The sequence below is a fragment of the Aquila chrysaetos genome, chromosome 5 (assembly GCF_900496995.4).
Source record: "Aquila chrysaetos chrysaetos chromosome 5, bAquChr1.4, whole genome shotgun sequence".
Classification (NCBI taxonomy): Eukaryota; Metazoa; Chordata; class Aves; order Accipitriformes; family Accipitridae; genus Aquila; species Aquila chrysaetos.
Genome location: NC_044008.1, coordinates 50,152,531 through 50,177,347, shown reverse-complemented (window position 1 = coordinate 50,177,347; position 24,817 = coordinate 50,152,531). Strand labels below are relative to the sequence as shown.

The 24,817-nt window shown below is 44.1% G+C and overlaps 3 protein-coding genes across 9 annotated transcripts in view; 1 reads left to right on the top strand and 2 right to left on the bottom strand.

Annotated features, from left to right (window-relative positions):
• Nucleotides 1-4,908, bottom strand: part of SPPL2A (signal peptide peptidase like 2A) — a 28,239-nt gene extending 23,331 nt beyond the window's left edge. For 3 of the 4 annotated variants that reach the window (XM_030014818.2, XM_030014820.2, XM_030014819.2), the window contains exon 1: nucleotides 4,743-4,908. In XM_030014818.2, the coding sequence (XP_029870678.1) occupies nucleotides 4,743-4,799 (57 nt within the window). In that variant the 5' untranslated portion in view covers nucleotides 4,800-4,908. The remainder of the gene's footprint in view (nucleotides 1-4,742) is intronic. The other variant, XM_030014821.2, reaches the window with a different exon arrangement.
• A 7,028-nt stretch (nucleotides 4,909-11,936) lies between these two features.
• LOC115342175 (CDC42 small effector protein 2-B-like) lies at nucleotides 11,937-18,799 on the bottom strand. 4 transcript variants are annotated; one of them, XM_030016138.2, is made up of 4 exons: nucleotides 18,183-18,799; nucleotides 16,416-16,629; nucleotides 15,891-15,992; nucleotides 11,937-15,348 (listed from the first exon to the last, which is right to left on the bottom strand). In XM_030016138.2, exons 2-4 carry the CDS (start codon nucleotides 16,467-16,469, stop codon nucleotides 15,274-15,276), a joined length of 231 nt encoding a protein of 76 aa, XP_029871998.1. In that variant the 5' UTR covers nucleotides 16,470-16,629; nucleotides 18,183-18,799; the 3' UTR covers nucleotides 11,937-15,273. The 4 variants fall into 4 exon arrangements, with proteins under 4 accessions (XP_029871998.1, XP_029871999.1, XP_029872000.1 ...); XM_030016139.2 differs by having other exon boundaries at nucleotides 16,416-16,593; XM_030016140.2 differs by having other exon boundaries at nucleotides 18,194-18,799.
• Nucleotides 18,800-21,631: 2,832 nt separating this feature from the next.
• Nucleotides 21,632-24,740, top strand: LOC115341497 (nicotinamide riboside kinase 2-like). Its single transcript, XM_030014640.2, has 8 exons — nucleotides 21,632-21,954; nucleotides 22,199-22,289; nucleotides 22,695-22,740; nucleotides 22,885-23,071; nucleotides 23,302-23,373; nucleotides 24,040-24,146; nucleotides 24,369-24,460; nucleotides 24,569-24,740. The coding sequence occupies exons 1-8, from the start codon at nucleotides 21,929-21,931 to the stop codon at nucleotides 24,572-24,574; spliced, it is 627 nt and encodes a 208-aa protein (XP_029870500.1). The 5' UTR covers nucleotides 21,632-21,928; the 3' UTR covers nucleotides 24,575-24,740.
• The last annotated feature ends 77 nt before the right edge of the window (nucleotides 24,741-24,817 follow it).

Below are 24,817 nucleotides of genomic sequence, written 5' to 3'. Positions count from 1 at the left end.
TTTCAAATACAATGTATTTGTTACCTGTACAGTTCATGTCACCAAATAGAATCCCATCAAGAAACCCAGGCAAATGATTTCAGACTCTTTATTCTGTACTTTCCAAAAGTGTAAAATTTTACATAGAAAGCAATTAAAACAGTACATGGAAAAGTGGATTAAAGTCTTTCCCTGCTTGCAGAATCTAGAATTTCCCCTACTAATAAAGGTATTATATGGCAATTCCTAGAATATTTTTCATCAAATAACTGTAAACACAAAGAGATCAACTAGTGTACTTTAAGAAGAACTTGCGTAGTTAAGGAAATACTGGTGTCTCTTAAGAGTACTCTCAGAGTGCCTCATGTACTACGATTTCTGTTATTTACTAATACATATGAATTTTAAAACTTCTGATAATTTTAGGGATATATACTTCTCCCCAAGCATTAATATACTAATAAAGGTCAGGTATCTAAGGAGATAAATGAACAGACTAAGGATTAGATGTAGCTACAGCTGCAAAGTAGTGAAAACAAGTAAGTATCATTTGTATCTCAAAGAAGTGTCACCTTAAGAAAACTGGGAGATGATCTCATTTTGACTTTTTCTTGAGAGAAACTGACCTCAATATTAGGAAGTATGAATAGATTTTAAAAAAATTAAATCCTGTTGTAAATTCCAGGTTTGTCTGAAAGAACATTGATATATTAAGCTAGAAGTAGGCATGGGTAAGGGGGGAAAGCCCAAATATTTGTCAAATATACAATGCTAATCATTAACAGTGCTATAGAGGCATTTTTCCTCAGGCTGGCGTATCAGTATTCTGCAGCGAGAACTACAGAGAAAAGAAAAACATGTGACAATATTGTTTCAGAGGTTTACGTCTGCCTGGTTTGAATAGCAAAAAACCTTCTTCAGAGGAATCCATTATATTGGCCATAACACATGAACATCTGATGGGAGAACTGTGTCAAAGGGCCTGAGCGCATTAACTGTTTAACATATAACAGTTCTTCAGCTGTCAGGTAAAATAAGTTGTTTCATGATTTATGATCAGTACAAAAGTTATCAAGCTTCCCTCTTAAGTGCACTCACCTAAAAGTACAAACTAATGGCAAATTAAAAGCAATAAAGACTTCCAAAAGGTGCAAAACCCCGATGTTTCCATCCATTAAAAGCTCTTTCTGTTTCACAAAGTAGAATAGTAAGTGTTTTCTGGGTTCCAGGAAATCAAATGTTAATGCTCCACAAGTGTAAGTCTACCTAGAAGGAGTGACTACTTGCTTATTTGATACACAGGTTTTGTTTGGCAAGCTTCCCTTCTCTGGGGATGAATCAGGGAACACAATTCTTTCTCGTGAGGTGGGGGAGGGAGGACCAGAGCATGACATTTACCCTCACGTATTCACTGCTGAGCTCTAAAGACAGCATTTAGAAGTTAAAAATGAAGAGAAACGCTACATGCTACACCTCACTTGGAACACCCCCACTGAAATCCTGCTGCATCCACCTGAACTTTTATTATTTTCCAATTGCTTCAGTATCCTTCTTTCACAACAGACAAGGGCTACCAGTTTGGGTACATGACCTTGCAGTCAGCTGCGCCACTGAAGCGTACAAAACAAATCTTACTCTCAGCATATGTGCAAAGTAAAAATTTCTTACTGAGCACATTTTCAATCTTGTTACTTAAGTAGAAGACTAAGAGTGTGTCCACAAAACTGCTCCTGAAAAGATTAACCTGCTTCCATAGGCTGACTTGCTCCAGCATAAAAATGTTCCCGTGTGGAGTAGAGGCGTGACAGCTGTCCCTACCTAAAGGGGCATCATCTCCTGCTTTCACTTCAGGTTCAAACAATTGCCAATGGCCTCTCACCTTCAAACAAATTTCTTCCTATTTTTGACAGATGATTCCCTCATTATATTTCCTTCCTTTACCACCTTTAAACTTTTATTGTATAATTCCTTATCTTTGATAGAGAAGATGACGTCTCTTAATTCTTATTTTTCCTAACATGTCCCTGTCACTGCAGGGATATAACCTTGGGCTGACTGTTAAGCTTTGGAGTACACCAGTAACCCCACCACCTAGAATACTGGAAGTTATATGAACCAGTGGACATAGAGACCAAACCGAGCCTATATTTACAATACGCATCACAGCTGGCATCTAGATAAGACATAGAAGAAACACAAAGCTACAGAACGGGGAGAAGGTATTTTGTACGTAGCAAGTAACAACATAAACCTCACAGAAACCTAAAAAGGTAGGAAAAAAAATAGCCATGAACAGAACAAGCATCGTTTCGTAGTTCTGCCAGCATCCCCGTGACACACACGCAAACCGTCCCTCCCTCCGGACACTGCGACCCAGGGGAACCGGTGCCCGTGCCCAGAGAGCAGCAGTGGTCCTTCCCTGAAAACTACTACCTTCCCGAGAGCTAACTCCCCACACTGTTAGTCTCAGGATACCGTTCTTGAGGCTGAACAGCCTGGTCTAAAACTCACCACTACTATACCTGCATTTGTAGAGCAAAGGAGGAGGCAGGACACAGGGCTGGAGTCTTACAGGAGGGCAGGAGAAGCCCCTTCCCCTGTCAGCAGCAGCAAACCACTGGGTTAAGGAGCAAAGCTACTCTTCAGAAAACCCCAACACAACTAACGACGGCTACATGGGACTCTCAAACAGCAAGGGAGCACTTCGTAGCTACTTCACCCAAAGACATTCTCAAGGCATTAACAAACTGCGCTGTGCACCTGCTGTTGAGCATATCCAGTGGTGACTTCCTACACAGGAAAGTACTCTGCATCCTGCTTTACCAAAACAAGGTAAAAATTATGTTAAAAACAAGCAAACAAACAAACAAGAAAACCCCAACAACAAAACGACTTAGTGGAGCAGCATTTAATGCAGATATGCCCTTCACACTGCTTCAGCAGATCACAGAGGTTTATGGCTTCCCCATTTCACTACTTGTATTGGGTTTGTGTGGCAAGGTTTTGGTAGCGGTGGGGAGGTTACAGGGGTGGCTTCTGTGAGAAGCTGCTAGAAGCTTCCCCTATGTCCCATGCAGCCAATACCAGCTGGCTCCAAGACAGACCCACCACTGGCCAAGGCCAAGCCAATCAGCAATAGTTGTAGCGCCTCTGTGATAACATATTTAAGAAGGGAAAAAAAGGTGCAGAGGGCACAGAAACTGCAGCTGGAGAGAGGAGTGAGAACATGCAAGAGAAACAACCCTGCAGACACAAGGTCAGTGAAGGAGGGGGAGGAGATGCTCCAGTCGCCAGAGCAGAGACTCCCCTGCAGCCCATGGTGAAGACCACGGTAAGGCAGGCTGTCCCCCTGCAGCCCAGGGAGGTCCACGGCGGAGCAGACATCCACCTGCAGCCCGGGGAGGACCCCACACCGGAGCAGGTGGATGCCCGAAGGAGGCTGTGACCCCGTGGGAACCCCGTGCTGGAGCAGGCTCCCGGCAGGACCTGTGGACCCATGGAGAGAGGAGGCCACACTAGAGCAGGTTTGCTGGCAGGACTTTTGACCCCTCAGGGGACCCACACTGGAGCAGTGTGCTCCTGAAGGACTGCACCCCATGGAAGGGACCCATGCTGGAGCAGTTTGTGAAGAACTGCAGCCCGTGGGAAGGACTCATGTTGGAGAAGTTTGTGGAGGACTGTCTCCCATGGGAGGGACCCCATGCTGGAGCAGAGGAAGAATGTGAGGAGTCCTCCCCCTGAGGAGGATGAAGCAAGCAGAGACAATGTGTGATGAACTGGTCATAACCCCCATTCCCCATCCTCCTGCGCCACTGGCAGGGGGTAGGTAGAGAATTCAGGAGTGAAGCTGTGCCTGGGAAGAAGGGAAGGGTGGGGGGAAGGTGTTTTAAAGATTTGGTTTTATTTCTCATTACCCTGCTCTGGTTGATTGGCAATAAATTAAGTTGAGTCTGTTTTGCCTGTGACAGTAATTTGTTGAGTGATCTCCTCCTGTCCTTATCTCGATCCATGAGCCCTTTGTTTTCTCTCCCCTGTCCAGCTGAGGAGGGGAGTGATAGAGCAGCTTTGGTGGGCACCTGGCCCCCAGGCAGGGGCAACCCACCACACTACTCCATTAGGCAGAAAGCAATCTACCAAATTTCCACAGCAATATACACCTGTGTGCAGAGAGAAGCTGCAAAGATGTCCCACGCAGGAACCAAAATGGCACTTAAGATGAACATGCCAAAAGCCAGGACACCCACACACACCACGAGCTTCCCCCCTTCCCCAGCACCCTAATTTAAATACCTCTAGAAACAACATCAGCGTTTATCTACCCAGGCACCCTGGAGATTTGTTATCCAAACCCACCGACGCGTGACCGGAGCCCGGGTCTGGCCTGTGCTCCCCGGGCACGGGGGAGAGAGTAGGGGCTTGGGGGGGCGGACGGGACCGAGGGTCCTTGCCCAAGGCAGGCCCGAAACCGGCCCGGAGGCGTTTGGCGGCGGGGGCACACACCAGTCCGGCCGGAGGAGGCGAGAGCTACGCGGACCGGACCCTGCCCGCGGCGGTCGGGGTCCTCCAGGGAACGATGGGACCGGGGGATAAGGAGGACAGAGGAAGCCCCTCGGCCGGCAGAGGAGGGGGAGCGGCGGGCGGCCCCGCCGGCCCCACTGCCACCCCGCACCACTGGCCCGGCCCGCCACAAGCGGCGCGGCGCGGCCCAGGCCCGCCCGGGAGCCGGGCCCCGGCGCCTCGGGCAGCGCAGCGCAGCCCCTTACCGGCGGGAGCAGCAGGCCCCACAGCGCGGCCCACAGCAGCCCGGCGGCCCTCATCATCGTCGTCCGCCGCTGCTCGGGGAAGGGCCTGGGCTGGGCTCGGGCTCCCCACGCCCGCCGCCGAGCCTTCCGCTGCCGCCGGCTCCCGAGAGCCGCCACTTCCTCTTCCTCTTCCTCTTCCTCCCGCGGCCGATGGGGGCGGCCCCCGGGCAGGCGCGGCCCGCCCTTCGCCGCGGCCGCGGGGCGGGGCCGGGGGGACGAGCCGGCCGCCCCGGGACCGCGGGGCCGCGCCCGGGCGGAGCGCTCTGTGGCCGCCCACGCGTGTTCCTGCTGCCAGCCGGGCTGCCCCCCCCGCGTCTCTTCGTGCCCTGTGGTTCTCCGGGTGGTCAACAGCCGTCAGCCTGGGGGGGGGTCCACCCAGCAGCTCCAGGAGGCGCGGGTTTTAGGTGCTTTAGTGCTACCCGAAACCCTTCACACCCGTTACAAGGGAAAGGAAAGGGTCGGGCTTGCCCCACGTCTCCCGAGACAAAGAGCGACCAGTGCGGGAAACAGCAAAACATGACCTGTAGCAAAAGGTTGAGGGAGTTGCGTTGTTGGCGCTTAGGAAAAAAAAAGGCGCTTCAGGGATGTGGTCCAGGCTCTGGAAGGGCTGGGATGCGCCCGGCGTGAGCGCCAGCACCGACTTGCAGGACGGAGATAGACGAAGCAGCTCTGTGATTCACCAGCTAAGGAAGGTGTGCAACATCTTTCGCCAGAGGTTTCCAAGCAGGCCGGGGCCTGCCTCGGGCCGAGCGCGCACAGGGAAGCAAGCGGAAGAGGCAAAGATAAGAAAAATAATTGTAGAAAGGAGGGGATGTGGCCATGAGCGAGATGGCGGAGGCATGAGGGAAGAGCTGAGCTGCAGTCCGGCGTTAGTAAATCCAAGCCTTCAGCGGGTAACCCGCTTGCTTGAGTTGCTCACAAACTAAGTGGCCGTTTGTTATTACTACTGAGGAAGGGCGTTCCTGCACGCGTGGTTTTCCCTCTGTGTGAATTTAGGACAAAGCCGTGTAAAACAGCTACAGGGAACATTCCCCGCTGCGTTGTGGTGAATTTTCAGTAAGCTGTTATGTTGCTGTGAAAATCTGAATAACATCTACATACCTGTAAATAAGTAGTGTTTTGATCAATACACATATTTTGATGATAACAGGCAAGCTTTTTTTTTTCCCCCAGTGACAATCTGCAATTCATCTTTATATCAGCAACAGAACAGGCTTATGCATCTTGTAGACTTGCTAGGCCGCAAAAGCGTGTCTAACAATTTAATGTGCTTAAACAGTGAAAGAAAATGGTACACCATGACACAGCTAATAATTAATATTCCATGCAGAATTGGTATTTAAAAAAAACGGCTAGTACATTGTCCATCTGTGTGTTTATTTTGGTGCTGTTGTCAGAGTAACCATGACACTTTACGCCGACTACTCTCTCTTCTTCTGAATCTAACAAGATCTGGATGACAGATTAATACAGATTACTTCAATAAATCTGCCAGTTCTATGATCTGTAAAGAGCTAAGTGTATGTACATGACAGTGTATTTCAGGCATGGAAGAAGTGTTTTATTTGAATTGCAAATGCTTAGCTGCTCACGGGATCAGATTCCCTACCAAATACTAACCCCTCTCCTTGCGTTCCCCAGGAAAGCACAGCAGTTTTTATTCTGTCTGCAGCTGGAAAAAAAAACGGGTCGAGGAGAAATACTAGCAGTATCATTTCCTTTAAATAAAAGGAAATTGCTCTCCCAAAAAGTGTGTGTTTGGTTTGATCTCCCCTGCTTTGATGCATGTTTAAAGGTATTGTGTAAATGTCTCTTACGTTAAACACATTCCCTGCAGCCCAGCAGGACTGTGCAGGTTAGAAATACCTGCGTTGAGGAGCCCTAATATTAGCTCAGAACGTGGGCATCTCACATTCAGGACATCAATAACAACTTCTTAGGTAATCTTTATTAGCAACTTTAGTCCCTAATTTTTACCATTAGCTTTAATGTATAACCAAAACTAAAGCCAGATGATCTAGTCTCAAACTTCAACACGATGAGAAAAACTAGATTTTATTCATATATGTTATTTCCAATCCCAGGCAGAAGAAAACTGGGTTATAAAGGCCTTCAGAGCCTGAAGAATGACTTCAAAGCTTCCTATAAAAAGGATCCTCCTTTTTTTTTTTTTCCAGTTTGAAACCTGAAATTCCTTATTTGGAATGAACAATATAGCTTCTACCCATAATCAGTGTAAGATACTAAAAATCTACACCAAGAATTGCATCCTTTCTATACCACCATAATTATTTCCATCAGAGAAAAAAGAGCAACAACGCGCTCAGAAAAATCTCTTTCCCAACCAAAATATCAACATGAAATAAAATCTGTAACTCAACTCAGGCATTCCTGAAGCATTAAGGAACAGAGATGTTTAATGTAGCCTTTGAGCACATTAGTTAGAAAGCGGAAACTCAAGCTAAATAGCCATTAGCACAGAAAATAAACTGCTTGAATAATACTATACATATATTGCAATCCTTTTCAAAGGGATAATGAAATTATCCTTTCCTTCTCCCTGCCTGTTTTCCACCACATACATACACACACTTCTAAACACAAATGTTTTGACTCACAAGGAAAGACATCCAAAACATCGTCTATTCCAAGGCCATTCTCCTGACTCTCCCATTGCATTAAGTGCTACTTTGTTTTTTTCATATTTATCAGCCTCTTGGCTTTTGAGTGAACTTATCCCAACCAATCTGCCTTTTTCTGTTCCTTTCCCTATAACTCCTTATGCAATTAAGTTTGCTCTTCCATTAGCTTGACTTTGAATTACTGTCTAATTCTGTTAATTTTGCATAAAATACCATAAACAGAAAATAGTTGCCTTGTCAGGTAGGCAGATTTGGAAGGGCGGCTATCAGCATTAGGTATTTAAGAGAAAATATATTGCACAATTTTTAAAAGACTAAGATTGTAAAAGGGACTAGACTCTGCTCACTAAATGGTTATGTCATACAAAAATCAGTAAAGAGGGGATTTGGGGTTTGTTAATCAATACACAAGCTTCAAAGGAAAGAAGGAATTTTTAATACGTTGTATTAATTTCTAAGAACTAAGAGAGAACACTGACCCAATTAGTCAATGTAAATATATTTCTAAGAAATTTAGTGGGCAGTAGAGTAATAGGGCAGAATAAAGCAGGTGACAAGGAAAAGGAAGTGGCTTAACCAAAGAAAATTTTACCCTGTCCTATAAACTGTCTCTTTCAGTGCTTCCTATTTTCACAGCTTTTTGGCTGGAGTCTGGAACAAGACAGCAAGATAACACTGTGAAACCTCTTGATTAAAGTGACACGGGGAACATTGTTACTGAAAACCGCCATCTCTGTGAGACATACACGCATGGCAAAGATGAGGACATGTACAACAGGCTGATGGGACCTCTATCTCCTGGCAAGAAAATAATCTAAAACATAGAAAGACTGGTATTTAAGAATCATTTATTAATACACACGTCTAGCAACTTTTCCCCATGTACTAACAGCCTTATCTGAACACCAGTAAACACCATTCTATGCAAGCAAGAGATACCCTAGTTCACTGGACATTACGCAGCAGAGAGAATAACCATTTCAAATGCATTTTCAAAGGTGATGTTAAAAGCCTTCCTTGTACGCCATTATGCAGCAAGGTCACATTAGCATGCATTAATGAAGGACTGTAAGCCTTCCATTTGAATTATATTTTCAAGCTTGTATCACACCCTCAGAGGTATTGAGTCAGGTTTTAATATTTCCTGGTGGTAGAGACTACAAGGGTAAATGTGGGTAACTGCATTTAAAAGCGTATTACTTTCACCATTAATATGTAGCTTCAGCTCATGTTGAGACTGGACTTTCAAACTTACATATATCTCATCAATTTTTTTAAAAATAGATTTCTGACTAGAATAAGTGCCATTGTTTTCCCAGATCTACGAACCCTTAATTTCGGACAGCTCACTGTGAAGAGATTAATTACTGGTTATCAGTATAGTCTTTGTACACTTTTAGACTTAGCTCAGTAGTTTGTATAAAAGGTACATGTCTGTCTTAAGCACCAGCAACATCAGATGCATGTAAATACACTATTACATAAAAAAAAGAAAAATCCTGCAACCAAACACTTTTTCTAGCTCTTTGATGAAGAATCTGAAATTAGTCAGCCACTTGTACAGGCCAATGTCAGCTTTAAAAGCACACCAAATTCTCTCAGTAGTTTAAAATGTAGATTTTAAGTCCTTTTTTTTTAACTTCCAGTAAGCCAGAGCAATCGTACTAATTTCACTTTAAAAGAACGGATTATTTCCTTCCACATTACTTAAGATGAAGGTCTAAATATATACATATATATTAAAACATTAAAAGACATAATTCATTTTTTTTGCCCCTGAATTAGGGTGTGCCCTTAGTAATAACCACCTCGATTTTGTTCAGTTAGGATTTATGTGCAAATATCAGAGGAAAGATAAAATTTGTTATAAAGAGAATATTCTTCCCATTTACATTGTTTTAATTAAAAAAAAAAAAGGTTCACTGAGTAAAGTACTTTCAATACAGTTTCGTGGCCTTGATTTCTTGAGTAATTTACTGTAGACATCTCAACAGACACCTCAAAGTTGTTGTCCATCTGTTACTCCTCTTTTCTAAATGAGATTAAAACTAGGTTAAGAGAACTTCCTCCCATTTGAACGACGTTTTTGGCTAACATTTTAGGATTTTGGTCACGCTAATGGGATGCACAGAAACAGGATGTATGGAAGAAGTGACAGCCACAGGGTGTTCAGTAGCCATACCCAGTTAGGGCTGGGTTTTGGTGATGCAGAGGCCAGAGCATACCATGCCATGGGTGCCCTTGTACCCCCCTCTCCCTGAAAGGGCAGTTTTTTATTATTATAACATGAGTTTGCTCATCTATAAATTGCCAGGTGAAGACAGCAGTCCTAGTTCAGTGTCAAGCACCTCAAGTTGGGAGCTTTTTTGGCACAAGAACACACACTAGTAATATTCCTGCCTGCTCAAAGTGCTTTCACTGTTTTTTTTCATGTTTCCTTTCTCTACATAGCATTGGGAGAAATCTGGTGCAGCCATGGTGACCTTCTGGCACCTCAGCCTGCAGCGAGTCCAGGAGAACATCACTCAAACCTCCTCAGGCACGAGGAAGTCTTCATGACCTTTCAGCTCCAACCCATCCATTCTCTCCCAACACCAGGAAGCTGAATATCAGATGGATCTAGTTAATTTCCCTGAAGTTTTGGCAGCACGGTGGACCAAAGGCAAATACCCTTTTACTACTGCTATTTTGTATTAACTCTAAGTTTTATTTGTGTTCCATGGAGGTAGCATTGGGTGCAGCAGGCCTCAGCAGTTAGAACATCTGCAACCTCACATTCATCAGGGTGGAGGGAAGCCATCTCATCTTCCAAGCATATATGCGCCATCGGTCTGCAACTGCTGAAACCAAAGCTAGCTTTCTGGGTGGCTCCATACTTTCTGAAAATAGCTTTGTAAGCCACCACAGGAAGAGTATTCTGCTATCCATTAAAGTTACATTGGCAATCTGTGTCTCAAAGTCCCAGCTTAGTCATGCATTTAAGTGCCCAATTTCCTCCATATACCAATTATGCACATATTATGAGTATTTTCCAACTGATTTCAACAAAGATGTCCTGTGCATTGCAGATAACAAAAGTTAATATGCACACATGTTCTGCTCCCTGCTCGTTCCTCATAAACATATACCACACTGCCTGTCTATGCCTTCTAAACCTGCCTCGCTTGTGTATCTCATTTTTCTGTAGTTCCTGATCGACCCATTGACCTCTCTGATCACCTTCCCTCGAGTATGAAGAATTAAGCAATAACAAGGAGACTTTATGCGTTCACATAGCAAAGCACAAAACTGGCTCAGAGCTGCACGTGGTGGTAAATTTCAGTAACTCCACAGCTTAAGGCTCTATTGAGGAAACGACTGTCTAACAGGCCAGTTCCTAGAGAGGACTTGATCTGTGCAGGACTAGGAAACCTTTCACATATACGCTGTAACCACACGAATATCAGCAGGAAAACAACTGATGTAAGTAACTTGGGCCTTGTGTACCAGACGAATTACTGTGTATGGAGAAAGGGCAATTTTTCTGCAGGAGCCCAAGTACCAGCCACATAGAGCATCTCCTTAAGGTGCACAGGGACTTCTGTAGAGGTAAGCATCCAAAATTTTGCACTTCAAGCATTAACTGCTACTTTGGGTCTAAACTCTGTTGATCCAGCCCCTGTATTAAGACAGAAAGGTACATAGTAAGACTGGTACTACAATAGCAAGGAGTTAAAAATGCAAGTCTCCTCCACTTTTTAAAAACTAAAAAATAAAAAAGATTTATTCCAAGCAGCCTTGTCTTTAGAAAAACATTCTGTTTATGCTTAGTCTTTGTTTTCTGCCCTGAAGCCAATCTGCAATCTAATGAACCAGAAATTTTTTTATTTCAGGACTCCACACTTTGACATTAACCCTTAGTGTGCGATTCACCTGTCTTACAGATTTTAGAATTCAAAGTCTACCTTCAGGAGCCAGAAACTAGAAGCATAACCTAGTAAACTAGAATACTGCAAGTACTCTTGTTAACTAGTCCCGTTGAAGTTTGTTCTCATGAGGAAAGAAGGTACAAATGCTAGGAAGGAAGATCTGGCTTCTACCTCATATTCCCTGACTGCCTAACTTTATCTGAGTGATTTTATAGTACAGTGTCATTACTTGACTAACCAAGTTTGCAGAACCACAAAGTATCTGGAAACCTTACAGGAACCCACTCACCGGAGATCTTTTTGACACCACTGTAACACAGCAATGTTTTCTTCCTGTAGTTCATCTCGTCTATCTCCACGGTGATTATGAAAGGCAAACAAGATCATTCTATCTTCAACTGGTGGGTTTTTATGGCAATGTCACAGTGCTGATAGCAAAGTAAATCCAAACACAATCAAGAGCAGCCATGTAATCATCTTTCAATGGCAGATTTGTTTGGTTTTTTTCCCCAGTGTTACTGTATTTAGTAACATATAATTAATTTCATAAACATACCTCCATGGAATTTAGCATTGTCAAATTGTGCTTATTCTTGCTGGCACAGTAAGATTAAGGGTATTTATTAATGTCTTAAACATTTTTTGTCTATACAGAATGGAAGCTACAGAAGCACCCAATAGTCCAACATGGCTACACCATACAAAGGAATAATGCTACATGCCTGGGTTGCAAGTTATCATATTACAGGCTAACTTGGAACATAGCATGACACCACATAATTGTTCTAAAAGCAGCTCTACAGGAGGTAAAAAGACATATTAGGTTGTGAAAAAGCCAAATAACCTTTTCTATATACTGACTGCAGGTTTATGCAGCGTTATGGGACAGTCAGTAAAGCCTAGCAGGGACATCAAGGGATAAGACAGACAGTATATAAAATAACAGTGAGTCCCCGATTTTTTTTTTTTTTTTGAAGGCAGCAAACAGATACAGTGCTGAGACTCTGCCAGACTACATATGAAAGACTTGATCCTGCTCCACTTGCAAGTTATTTTACTTCCTACTACCAAAAAAAACCCCCCAAACATAAAACACCATCAAGTCAGAGCAGTAATGTTCCATTACCATGTTGTCTTGATATATGGTCTTCACAGCCTACAACATAGATTAAAAAGTTTGATCCTTTGGTCTTTTTTGCTATATTTTATTCCAGCCAAGCTCAAAAACCACCAAACAAAAAAAACCCCACCAAACAAAAAAAATGCCACAATGGAGTAATATCTTGCATAGAACAGACAGAAAAGACCTAATATAAAATTGTTCTCCCTGGTGGAGAAATTTGATTTTGTGCAATAAAGTTTCAAGACACGCTGATCCATCCACTTAACCAACAGGTTTTCAGTGCAGAGAAAATATCAAGATTTTCCACAATATGAAAAGAGTGCAAGTGCCTAATTCAACATATTTATTATAACCGATATAGGTTTATACTGAGTTACATGACAGATTACAGCTAGATTTCTAAATATACAACAACAAAAACTCAAGACATGCTTTTATGTTTATTTAGATTTTAAAAGTAATGTCACCCTTAAGACAATAGCAAAATACTTCCTTTTAATTATGTGAGACTTTAATATGGTCATATATAATACTGTATGTTCTGATGAAAATAGGTTAGTTTTACATCAGATAGTGCTACTTGGTTTACATAATGAAAACTAGGATTTTTCTATAAATAAAGGTTTAATAACAAAATTGTCTGTTGATTTATTTTTAGAGAGAAGAACAGATGTGATCACCAACTCCTTTATTTCTAGTTATCCATATACCACCAATCTTAAAGATACTGAATGGGTCTTCAGGAAATACCAGCTCCTGTTCAATTTGTTTTCTTACAGTGTTAACAAAATACAACCCATTTTCTACATGACAGCTGCCCTACCACTATTTTTTCTGGGCAGGTATGGACAAATGAATGCATGAACTCCATTTAATAGCAGATGAATGAGGATCTGTTCTTTAAAACAACTTGGCCACTTTATGCTTCCTCAACAGTATACAGGATTTAGCTTCTTTAAAATCTCTATCTTAACTAGGCTGTTGGAATAAATCTGAAGTTAGAAGACAGAAATATGAAAGACTTAAAAAAGCTAAATGTACATCTAGCTCATGCTAATTTTAAAATATATTAAAATTTGGCATGCATTGTAATTCAAGAGTAAGGATCTAGCAAGACATGGATATTATATTTCTTACGGTTGCAGAACATTATGATCAGCTGTTGACTGTTACAGAAAGTAACATTCTCTCTTCCTCTTTGGCCCTCAAAGATGAAATGGGGGTGGTGGTGTGTTGAATGCATACAGAAACATAGAGCTACCTTTCATATTTTCAGTTCTCTAGTATACTCACAAAAGGCAGCCTAACAACTCAGCAAAGCCAGCAGTCTAGATTTTGGAAGTATCACAAGCCACAAACAGAATCACACAAATTAAAAGATTTTCCAGCTAGATGGTTTTTTTTAAATGGAAAAAAGTTCGTAATGGATCTTATGCCTAGAGCAAGGAGAGAGTTCCACTGAATTCCAGCAGAACTGGTGCTGATATGGCAGCAATTTAAACACTTGTATTTAGTTAACCCCATGACAGCAAGCAGATTTCCTAAGTTTCTGCACTGGTAGTCATTCAGCATTTAGAGCTGGGGAACAGTTGTCAGTGATTGGGTAAAAGAAAACCCTAGCTCTACTTCAGCAGTTTTGTCGTATCACTTAATAGAAAGATGAATACAAACTAAGTAATAAACCATAGTTTGGGTAGGGCTAAATATTTATGGCTATTATTTAAATATTTATGAAGTGCTGGAACTCTGCAAGACACTGTTTCTATTTAATATTCTCCTGCAAGTTTTCACAATATTGTTTAAATTTTTGTCCTTCACATGGCTGTATCACTTAAACCATACATTTTAAATAAAACATATGCAAGAAAAAATACATTTCATCTAAAAAGTCTTGAAATTAAGGACCCACAAAGACAAGCAAGATATCCCTTGAAGTCCCATGTAGTTACTGTTACAGATAAGTAAGAGAGGGTGATCTTAGATATGTTTAGTTTAAAATTCAATAGTAGTCATGCAAAATCAACACACAGTTGTGAGCATATTGTAGCACCACTTGAAGTTAACTGGTACATATTATTAGCTCTGTTGTAGTAATACCTGTCAGTCACACTAGTGCACGTATGGAAGGCAGGCAGCCCAGTAATTGGGAGAAACGTCTGTTTTTCTAAGCCTCACTCAAGAGTGTGTATGTTTGCAAAACCTCAATTTTTAGGTACAAAAGCATTATCACAGCAAGGCAGAAGTTTCACTGGGTTTTGCAGACTCGGGTAAATATATTACGTTACACCATCAAAAGACATTAAAAAAAAAATACCAAAGTACAGCTCAGTAGATTTATGCATTAGGCTGCAAGCCATCTAAAAAACAGGTCCGAAGTTATATTAGAGGTTACAAGATCCTACTTAGCAACTCAGGTTAGCCCACATAAAAAGTGCAAACCTGTGATATCTTCCAATTAAGTCAACCTCTGCATGTCTTGAGGGGAGAAAAAGACAGAGACCAAAACCCCAGACAATTCATACTGACTTCCAATCCCATCCTACAAGACAACTTTGTGAGGTTTTTGGAACACAGCTAGGAAGCCATCTACGGTGACAAATTACAGTTGCTACTACAACACTACCATGACAGAGCATTTTAAGGATAGTTTACAATAACTCCTTCAGACGCTATTGAGCAAAGACCACCAAAGCTTGCACAGACCTCTTTATAATTCAAGTACTCTCCCTACTCCATGATAAAGAGGTTTTAGAGAACATGAAAGCACAGTCCAGGGGGTCCTCATAAGACAGAGCAGATTCCAGCATCCTCTCAGTTTCCTATATCTCAACAGTTGCAGAAGTGCCGTTTGTGTAGCCACCTTTAGACTTCATGTGGTCCTGAATTGATACAGCCTAGAAAAAAGAGTTTATTAGAACATGCATCTTATAAAGTCTAGTTGCCAGAACAATTATTAAAAGCATCAATTTGCAGAGGCAGGTGAGTATGTTTACACTCTTGGGTCCCAACAGTAGTAGGGAGAAATAACAGCTAAACCCAGGATTGTTAAGGACTATTTTCAGTCAGTGCATGAGATGGGTCCTGCTATTCAAAATCCACTTATTGTTACATCCTTCACCCTGGCACAGCTTTGACTTCAAGGTGATCTGTTATCTGGACCTAGTATCAAATGTATCCACAGAATCCTTATCCAAAAGGCTCTCATCATACGTAAAGATACTGGGGAAATGAGCAGTTCCTGCTGAATATATCTTCCACAGTGTCTTATGTTTACAAACCAAAGAGGAGTTCTGTTCTGATGCTATTCTATTGATGGGGGAGGTAGGGGGGGAAGTCGGATTTTTCTCTCTCTTACAGTTATCTAGTACTTTTTTAGCTACCTGTTCTACACATTACTGAGTGGAGATTTCTGCTTATCCAAGAGGTGCACACTTACTGATGAATAGTCACTACTCATCTCTCTTGCCCCAACATGCGCAGTGTGTACAAAGTTCATTGGTTCTCCTATCATATTCCGGTCCAGTCTCCGACGCCTCTTCTATAAGAAAGAAGATACCTTAGGTCTCTATTCAGAAAACATGAGCAACTTTCAGACAGAAACAAGTAGCTGAGATAAAAGACAGTCAGTACTGACCCCTAATAACTCCTCATGACAACCAGGCTGAAGTTTCAGACTGTTTGCAATAAGAGAGGGTCAAAGTCACTTTTATTACAGCTCATTGAATTTTTGCAAGAACTTTCTTTAATGTTGGAAAGTCAAGGCCTGAGAACTGCAAACAGTCACATGGCCAAAGTTTCTGGCAAAACACACATAGCTTAAACATAGTTTAACAGGCATGCTTTTAGCTTTTGCATTACTTAGCCCAAACTAATCAAAACAATGTGACAATGGAAGTGTTCCCCATAATTGAAAGACAAAATTTCAAATCTGACAAAGGATGGTAGTTGTGCATCTACCTACCGGCTGGGGCTGTTCACCATTGCACCAATTAAAACAAACCAGGAACTCAGTCATTCTATTTTTCAGCAGGTAATAAGGTCTTGCTAAGCGTAATTATTTCTCTGGGAGTTAAAGCAATACGAGGACCAAGATGCAGTTCCTAAGGTGAGTTTAGGAACGAATTGCTTGTACAGATTCACTGGTAAAGATCATAGAAAGCATCTGATGAGTATACCTGCAAAGAGATTATTTAAATTTATACTAAAATATATCAAAGTCTTGTAACAGTTATTGAGCAACAGACATTTCGGAAGACTAAAACAAGACTGTAAAATTCTTAAACACACCTGGACTGAAAAGTAGCATCAATTTGAGATGAGTATGTTCATGTCAGAAGTCAGGGTTAAGAACTCTGCACATTTACACCCAGACAGCCAGTAGTATAAGTTCTGGTTTCCTTACAGAAGCGTAATAAAAGAAATGCTAGAATTAAGTTAGGTCTTCTTTAACAGTCTGCGATCTAGTTGTAAGCAGAGCTAGCCAATACTCATAAACTATTTAGTATTTTGAAAGAAAATAGCTTTGAAGCACAACAGATTGAATGCTTAACATTTACAAACTGGTGCAAAAGAAAGTTTCCTTCTTACATCTGACATAGTTACTCTTCTTAGACATAGAAAAGCTCAAAGTAAAGACTATTCTACAACTCCAAAAAGCCCTTAAAAGAGGGGGAAAAAAAGCTTTGTATACCAGCAACAGAAACCATTCATCAGAGCCTAGAGCTTCCCCGAATGTATAAAACTATTAACATAGCACTCCTGAACTAGACACACAACCAGGAAACTCACTAACTTTAAGTGCCCTGAAGCTATGATAAAAACCAACTTTTTAGTGGTTACCGCCCCCCCTTTTTTTTCTTTTCTTTTTTTTTTTAATATCTTCCTTCAAATCAAACCCAGGACTATAGAGTAGCCTTTCATATCAACTTTTTCATACATCAGATTATTAAAACAATATTATAACATGTTAATTTATAAAAAAGGGTTTGGTTTTTTTTTTAAAGCTTACAGCTTAACAGAAGTTCCAGCTTCATCAATTCAGTCTTTCTAAGCTTCCACTAAAGTCTTCGCAAGCAAACAACATAAGATTCCCCCTTCACAGGCATTTCTTATGTAGTCCCACAATTATGTAATTAGCACATCTATTTCTTTCACCTTTGTGGTTTTCTTACACTTCATCACTTCTCACACTTCAAGCAGATTTTTTAAATTTCTGCCATTTATCTTTCAAAGCGTTTGTTACATTTGCCTCAGCTTTAGGTGGCCTATGTGATACTTATTGCAGAATGTGTCATATATTATTCCATTTTATGCTGGGTAGTTTTAATACAACTCATTATCTGTCTCAATTACCATTTTTCACCTCACTTCATCCTCCCACAATGGTCTTTATCACCACTGATACCTTGTTTGAGTGCAGCAAAGAAGGGACAGTGGCCCATGCAACCATAAGAACATGCGGAAGCCGAAGCTTTTGCCTACACTTCACATTAATTGCAGAATTTGGGGGTTTATTTCATGTTAAGGAGACAGTATCAAAGCTAAGATTTTCTTAAAAATCATAAAGTGCGTTGCTGTACGCTAATAACCTATTTTGAAAGCAGACTGAGATGAGCATCAAATTAGATAGAGAAACACTCCCATCCCAAAATAACGGTCGAACACCTACTCTCCTCCTGCCGTACCCCCCAGCATTTGGCCATCTACCTCGGTGGGGCTCCACGCGTACCTGGGTGTTACCTGCTGCTCCCAGGGAGTCCTGACGGGATGGTATGTCCTCATGCAAGCGCTGGCACACAGCCAGCTCCTGTCTTGGCAACTGCAGCACATTTACAGTTCATATTCCCGGGTTATAATTAATCCTGATTGCTAAGGAAGAATGCTTCACTGTGATCCCGTTCCCTGCGACGGTTCCTTCACTCTGTAAGGTGCTGCAGAATTCTGTTGTGCACTTCACGCTTACCTACAGGTGTCAGAAAAGCAGAACGGAAACCACAAATAGCACCCTAGTTTGGCGTCAGCTTTGTGCAGCCGTGCAGTTTTCTCAGCACTATCCATACAGCCTGTGGCTCACTTCCACCCCTGCGGCAGCTCTGCAGGTGTCCTCCTGGCACACAGCAGCACTGGACGTCTTCCTGTTGTCTTTTACAACAGAACGCTGCTTTTCCTCTGCGTGAGTCAGAGTATCATCCTCCAGGACAGGAATGTCTGTGCTGGGGCATGGGACACCACCTTCCTCCCACAGACTCAAGGTTTCCACGCTAACTGGAAGAATTTTAAAAACATCTTAATGTGTTCAGGCTCACCCAGGGCTAATAAAAGCCAACAAGAATCCCCAAACCGAGGAGAAAACAACATTTTGTCAGTGTTGGCACGCAGACCAGAATTGGACAATATCCTGTTGTTCTTTCTCTCTATTTTTCACCATAGCAGCAGTATCATCGAGGAGAGAGAGACAAAGGGCCAGGGAAATGGCTAGCACACGCAGACACAGATGTTGAATGCGATGGGCAGGATGCACAGCCATTCTGGAGTCCGTAGCCTTAAAGCGCCCGAAAGCTTTATTAATGTTTAGATATACTTTACTGAGCATAACATTCAATTTGTTCTACCATTGCCATGTATTAAACAGTATTCAAAATATTCTTGTATTTTACTTACAGAATATCCATTCTATATGAAGTGGAAAATGTTTGTCTGACTCAAAAACAAGAGTTCTCCCTTTTCATGGACATGAGAGATGCACTATAATCTTGATAAACAACATCCACTAAATGTATCTGTTCTTCAGAATTGGCCTTTAGACTCGAGGTCTGATCATGACAAATCCTTGACTCTGAGCTATTAGTGAAGGACAATGAGTGTAAAGTCAGCATATATTTTCACACATTGGGTGCAGGCTACCATCACCCTGCCTCAACCAAGCTGTTAAATTGTGGTAACTTCTGAGTCCAGACACTGTCATTTTCATTCCAGCTCTATCAGTACTGAGTTGAGGTGAGAGCAGCATATTTCAGCCTAATTGCCTTTCTAAAAATCACTGTGCTTCTAATTTGTTCATTATCCTTACTGTGCTCGTTTGGTATTTACAGCATCTTAAAATACTGAAACAGTTGTATGTTTACATATTTGAATGGCAAGGTATGGTAAAAAACAGCGGAACTTGAATTTCCACATCAAAAATTAGTTTTGAGCATGAAAGTTGAACAGTGCATCTTGCTTGGTGAAAGGTGAAGAGTAAAAAAAAAAAAAATTTACCAAGACTTTGGAAGAACCTTGGAGCCAAACAGCTGAATTCCTGCTGTAGAGTGAGCTTAACTGCTTTAAAGTAGCATCTGATTTTATTAATACATGTACAGATTACAAAGTTTGTTATGTAGTCCTCAAACTACATAACAACACTAATATGTAGTCTGATTATATATTGGCCTTCTGCCATCCTGAAGCTTCATAGGAAGCTGAGAATGGGGTTTTACCTGAGACCTCCATTAATCTAGGTGCATTGGTATTATTAATCTAAGGAATTTGGGTGTCATCTGAGATGTGAAGCTTCTCCATTTAAAAACTAAGTAGACACACCCATTAAAAAAAAAAACCCACACCCAAAACCCCCCAAACCCACCCCCAGATCCTCTATTGCAGATCAGAAATGAGCTCAGTCACAAAGTGAAAAAAAAAAAAAATGCATTTTTAACTAACTGTCTGTCCCCCCCTCAAAAAACAAGAGCCAAGAGACCAAATTACGTGTTCTGTTTGCAAGTTAAAAATAACTGCGAGAGAAATCAACTGAGATTCGTCTGGAGCCTTACCAGAAGAAAATCAGTGAAACTCACAAAAAGATGAGAAGCAAGCTGAATGGTTGGCAACACACCGACCACTGCTATTGTAAACATGTTGAATTGACTTAGTAGCTTGTAAATGATGGAATTCAACATTACCAAGAATAAATGCAGATTAGATTAAAAAAAAAAAAAAAAAGGCCACGACCATACATTTTATTTCTTCATAGAAGGGAAAAAAGCCTTAACCAGAAGAGGTGAAGTCCCTCAGGCGTAGCAGATTTTCCAGTCCTGTGGTCTTCTGCGGTTTGCAGGAGTCCAAGCGCGGCAGCCGAGGGACAAACACCACGGCCAAGGAAACACGTGTGCTCCTCCAGTTGAAGGAGTAGGGAACTGCCCTTCTTTCAACACCTGGGGGTCGCAGGAGACAAACCCTCCACACTAGGTTTCCCACTCGACTTTCTACACGCCCATTAGAACTCCCTAATTTCACGGCCCAAGGACAAACTTCGACCTTGAACGCCGCCGATGCTTGCCCAACTGCTGGCGCGTTTCCCCCTGGAGACCTGCAGGGGTCACCCTGCCACAGCGCAAACCGCGCCGCCCGCGGGACTCCTTCCCCACTTTTCCCACTCGGAGCAGCCCTGCCGTACCGAGTCACGCCACCCTCCCGGTGCCTTTCCCCGCTCCGCCGCGCCCCTGCGGGCAGCCGCGGGCCGCGGCACGACGGCGGCGTCGGGCGGGGAGGCGCTGGGGGCGAGCGCAGCTCCTCGCTACCGGAAGCCGGGCCGCTCTGCGGAGCGGAGGGCCCTTCGGAGACGGGCACTAACGGCTCAGCGAGGTGGAGAACCGCCTCCGCGTAACAAGGCTAAGGGCACAGCCCGGCGGGGGCCGCCCGCCGCCTCACCCCGCCCAAGCGGAGGGCAGCTCCGCCTGAAGAGGAGCCGGCAGAACCGACACCTGCTCCGCCCTCCTCGGGGCGCGGAGCTCCACCTCGCCCCTCCTCAGGCGGAGCCCCCGCTCGGCGGCCCCTCGCTACCACCGCGCAGGAGTCCGGCGGCGCCGAGCCGCCCGCCGAGCCCCGCGGCGGAGCTGTCGCGGCCGAGCGGGGCCTGAGAGGAGCGCGCGGGACCCGGCGCGGCGCCCCCGCGCCCGCACAGCGCTGCTGCCGCCGCCAGAACCCGCCCCCCTCCGGCGCGCGGCTCCCCTGCCATTGGCGCAGCCGCCCTCCCCCAGCGCGGCGGCCAATGAGCGCCGCCGAACGGCTGCGCTGTAACCCTCTCGGGCGTGAGTGAACGCGCCCTACCCAATAGCCGTGAGGCGTCCGCGTTGCGCGCGCTCCATTGGTTGCGGCGGCGGTGGCAGCCGCCCAATGGGCGCGCAGGAGCGTGAGGGGAAGCCCCATGCGGCGGGTGCTGGCCTCCCTTTGCGGAGCGCTCTGGTGCGGCGCGGACCAGCTCTGCTGCTGCTCCCTCCTCCTCCGACCATGGCGTTGCCCGGCAGTTGACGTTGGGTTTCTCCCCTTTCTACCTTCTCCTCTTTCTCCAGCCCCTCTCTTCCCCCCTTCCCCGGGTCCCGGCTCAGGCACGTAGGCGGCCGGTACCGGAGACGCCGGGTCCCCATACCCGCCCCCCCCCCCCCCCCGCCCCTCAGGAACAGGCCCTAGGATTCGGGCCGTGCGGCTGCCGGACGCGCCATGAACATCATCATCGGCATCGGCGGGTGAGAGCCGCGGGCCGGGCCGGGGGGAGGCGGCTCGGGGGAGGGGGCGCCCGCCGGGCTGCGGGGGGGGCCGAGGCGCGGCCCGGGCACTCATCCCCCCCCCCCCCCCCCCGGCCCTCCTGGTGCCGCTGCCGCAGTGGCGCGAGAGCGGAGGACGGGGCGGGGGAGGGGAAGGCGGCAGGGCGCGCGCGCTCGCGCACGTGTCCCGCGGCGCTTCCCGACGGCCGGGCCCCTCTCGCCGCAGGGTCACCAACGGGGGCAAGACCACCCTCACCCGCAAGCTGATGCAGGCCCTGCCCAACTGCAGCGTGGTGCACCAGGATGACTTCTTCAAGGTGAGGCGGGCGCCTGCCGGCCCGGCCGCCCGCCCGCCGACGGGCGGCGGAGGGCGAGGGGTGACCCCGCGTGCTTCCGCCCCAGGGCCCGCGGCGTCCCCCTGCCCTCTGCCGCGGCTCCTCTGCAGCGGTGGCTGGGCTGGCCGTGCCGCCGGCCCACGTTGTCGCATGACCCGATGACTTTCCGTTTTCTCTGGGCGCCGTACGGCGGGAAGATAGAGGAGCAGGCTACTTTATCTTAGCCTCGTTACTACTGCTTTTTATCGCACGCCAAGAAACCTGGTGGAGGGTTAAGATTCCTCTTTGTAGCTTCAGGGTTCGGATCTTGAATCTTGCTTTGAAATGGGTATCGAGCTTCCCAGCAGGTGTGCTGACCAAGCAGTTTTTTTCTTATCACTGTTTCAGCCCCAAGATGAAATAGAAGTTGAAGACGGGTTTAAACAGTACGATGGTAAGGCTTTGCTACGCTGTTACCAAAGTGCAACTCAAAAACTTGCATTATTTTGATCCTTTATGTGTGCTTTTTTTTGTACTGACTCTATTACTAGATGATACTTGATTACTGCTTAATGATAGTTGTCTTGATTTGTCTTAGTGATTAGTGCATTAGATATGGAAGCTATGATGAGTACCATAAACGCTTGGATAAAAAACCCAGTCAAATTTGAACGTTCTCACGGGATCAACAACACACTGGATGTCCCAATCTTACAAGATAAGGAGGGAGGAGACAAAACAATCCACATTCTTATTGTTGAAGGCTTCCTACTTTACACCTACAGGTAATCGAGTGTGACTTCACGTATTTTGATTTTTACGTGGTAGGCAAACCTCCAAGGGAATAAAAAGACCTGTTCTAAACCAAGAGTTAGCAGCTAGTATTGACTGCTGGCAAGTTCAGGTGTCACAAGTCTGAAGATAGCTCTAGACAGAGGAAATGAATGTAGTTTTACTTTTCCATTTCTTGCTACTAATCAAACAGTCTAGCTGCAACCAAACGTGTATCTTTCAGGCCACTGATTGATGTATTCCACCATCGATTTTTTCTTTCCATTCCATATGAAGAGTGTAAAAGGAGAAGAAGGTAAGTTTATCTTTTGAAGTTCCCTTGCTAGCCCAGTAACGTCTTACTCCGTTCAAGACTTTGTTTCTCTAAAGCTTTTAGATAAGAAAGGATAAACACTAATGTAGCTGTTGTGAGTAGACTGTAGCTTCCTTCACCAAACCAACCCAGAAGCTTCCTACCAAGCTGTTGTGTATGAGACTGATGCTCAGTTTCAGCACAGATCTTTCAACAGACTTTTTCCCCTTCTAGTTTTCCAATGATACGGTTCCCAGATCTCAAACTATCCCAGGGTTTTATATTTGGCTGTATTGTTGTACACGTACACTGTTCTGAACGCAAATGAAACATGTTACGCTTGAAAAAGTTGGGTTTCCAAGGAATAAGCAGTCAACTGTTTTACCCAAGTTCTGCTAAAGCTTTAAGAGAAGGCTATTTGTCACTGTTAAGATCAGTCCGTCTTGGGAATCCTTTCTGCATCTTGAACACTTTGGACCCACACATCAAATTGCAACTTTTTGGGGGAATCTTTATGCTTGCAGCTTATGCTGAATACTGACTTTTGATAAACTCAGAAACTGCATTGGAGGCAACAGGCTCAGGGTAGCGTGTAGAGAAACTGAATGAACTGTCATTTCCCTAAACTGTAATTAGGCTACTCGTGAATAACAATGTCTTAATTTATAGTTCAAGGAATTACACTGTACCAGATCCACCTGGATTGTTTGATGGCCATGTTTGGCCTATGTATGTGAAGCACAGGAAGATAATGGAAGATCTTGGAGTTGATGTGGGTAAGTCTTTAATGACAAAAGCACTTCCGAAAGATTGCTTTATGAGAGAGTGCTTTCCAAACCTGGGATATACATACTGGTTAAGTGCACGAGAGGAGTGGAAGCAGGTGGATGGAGTATATTTCTCTGATACCAGTCAAGTTCGTGCTCTTTAAATTGGGATCTGGCAGGCTTACAGAAACATTCAATTATAGCTCTCTTATTTTACTTTCTTACTTTAAGTGCACTTGAATGGAACAAAATCAAAGGAGGAGCTGTTTAATGATGTGTATGGACAGATCCAGAATAAGATTGAAGAATTACTTGACATGCAGGTACGTGTTCATGCTTAACTGCAACTCAAAGGCAACCCTTTTAAAGGCTATGTTGAACAAGCATGAAGCTGTAACTTGAAATATGTTCCTGTATATCTTTCTGTTCAGAAATAACCTGCTGCTGGTGATTCTTGTCAGTGAAGATGATTCCCATTTGCTCTGCGCTGCCTGCCTGACTGCCACTAAAGTTCCAGCTTCTGTGAAGACTCTCAACTCTTAAATTTGACTTTGTTCATATGGTCATAATTAAAAAGCACTTCCCCCTTGTCTGTCATCTTAATTTGTGCTTCAGCCTAGTATGTGGCCTCAGATGATCTCAAGCGTTCTCCCACTCTCCAGTCTATGGGGAATTCTTTT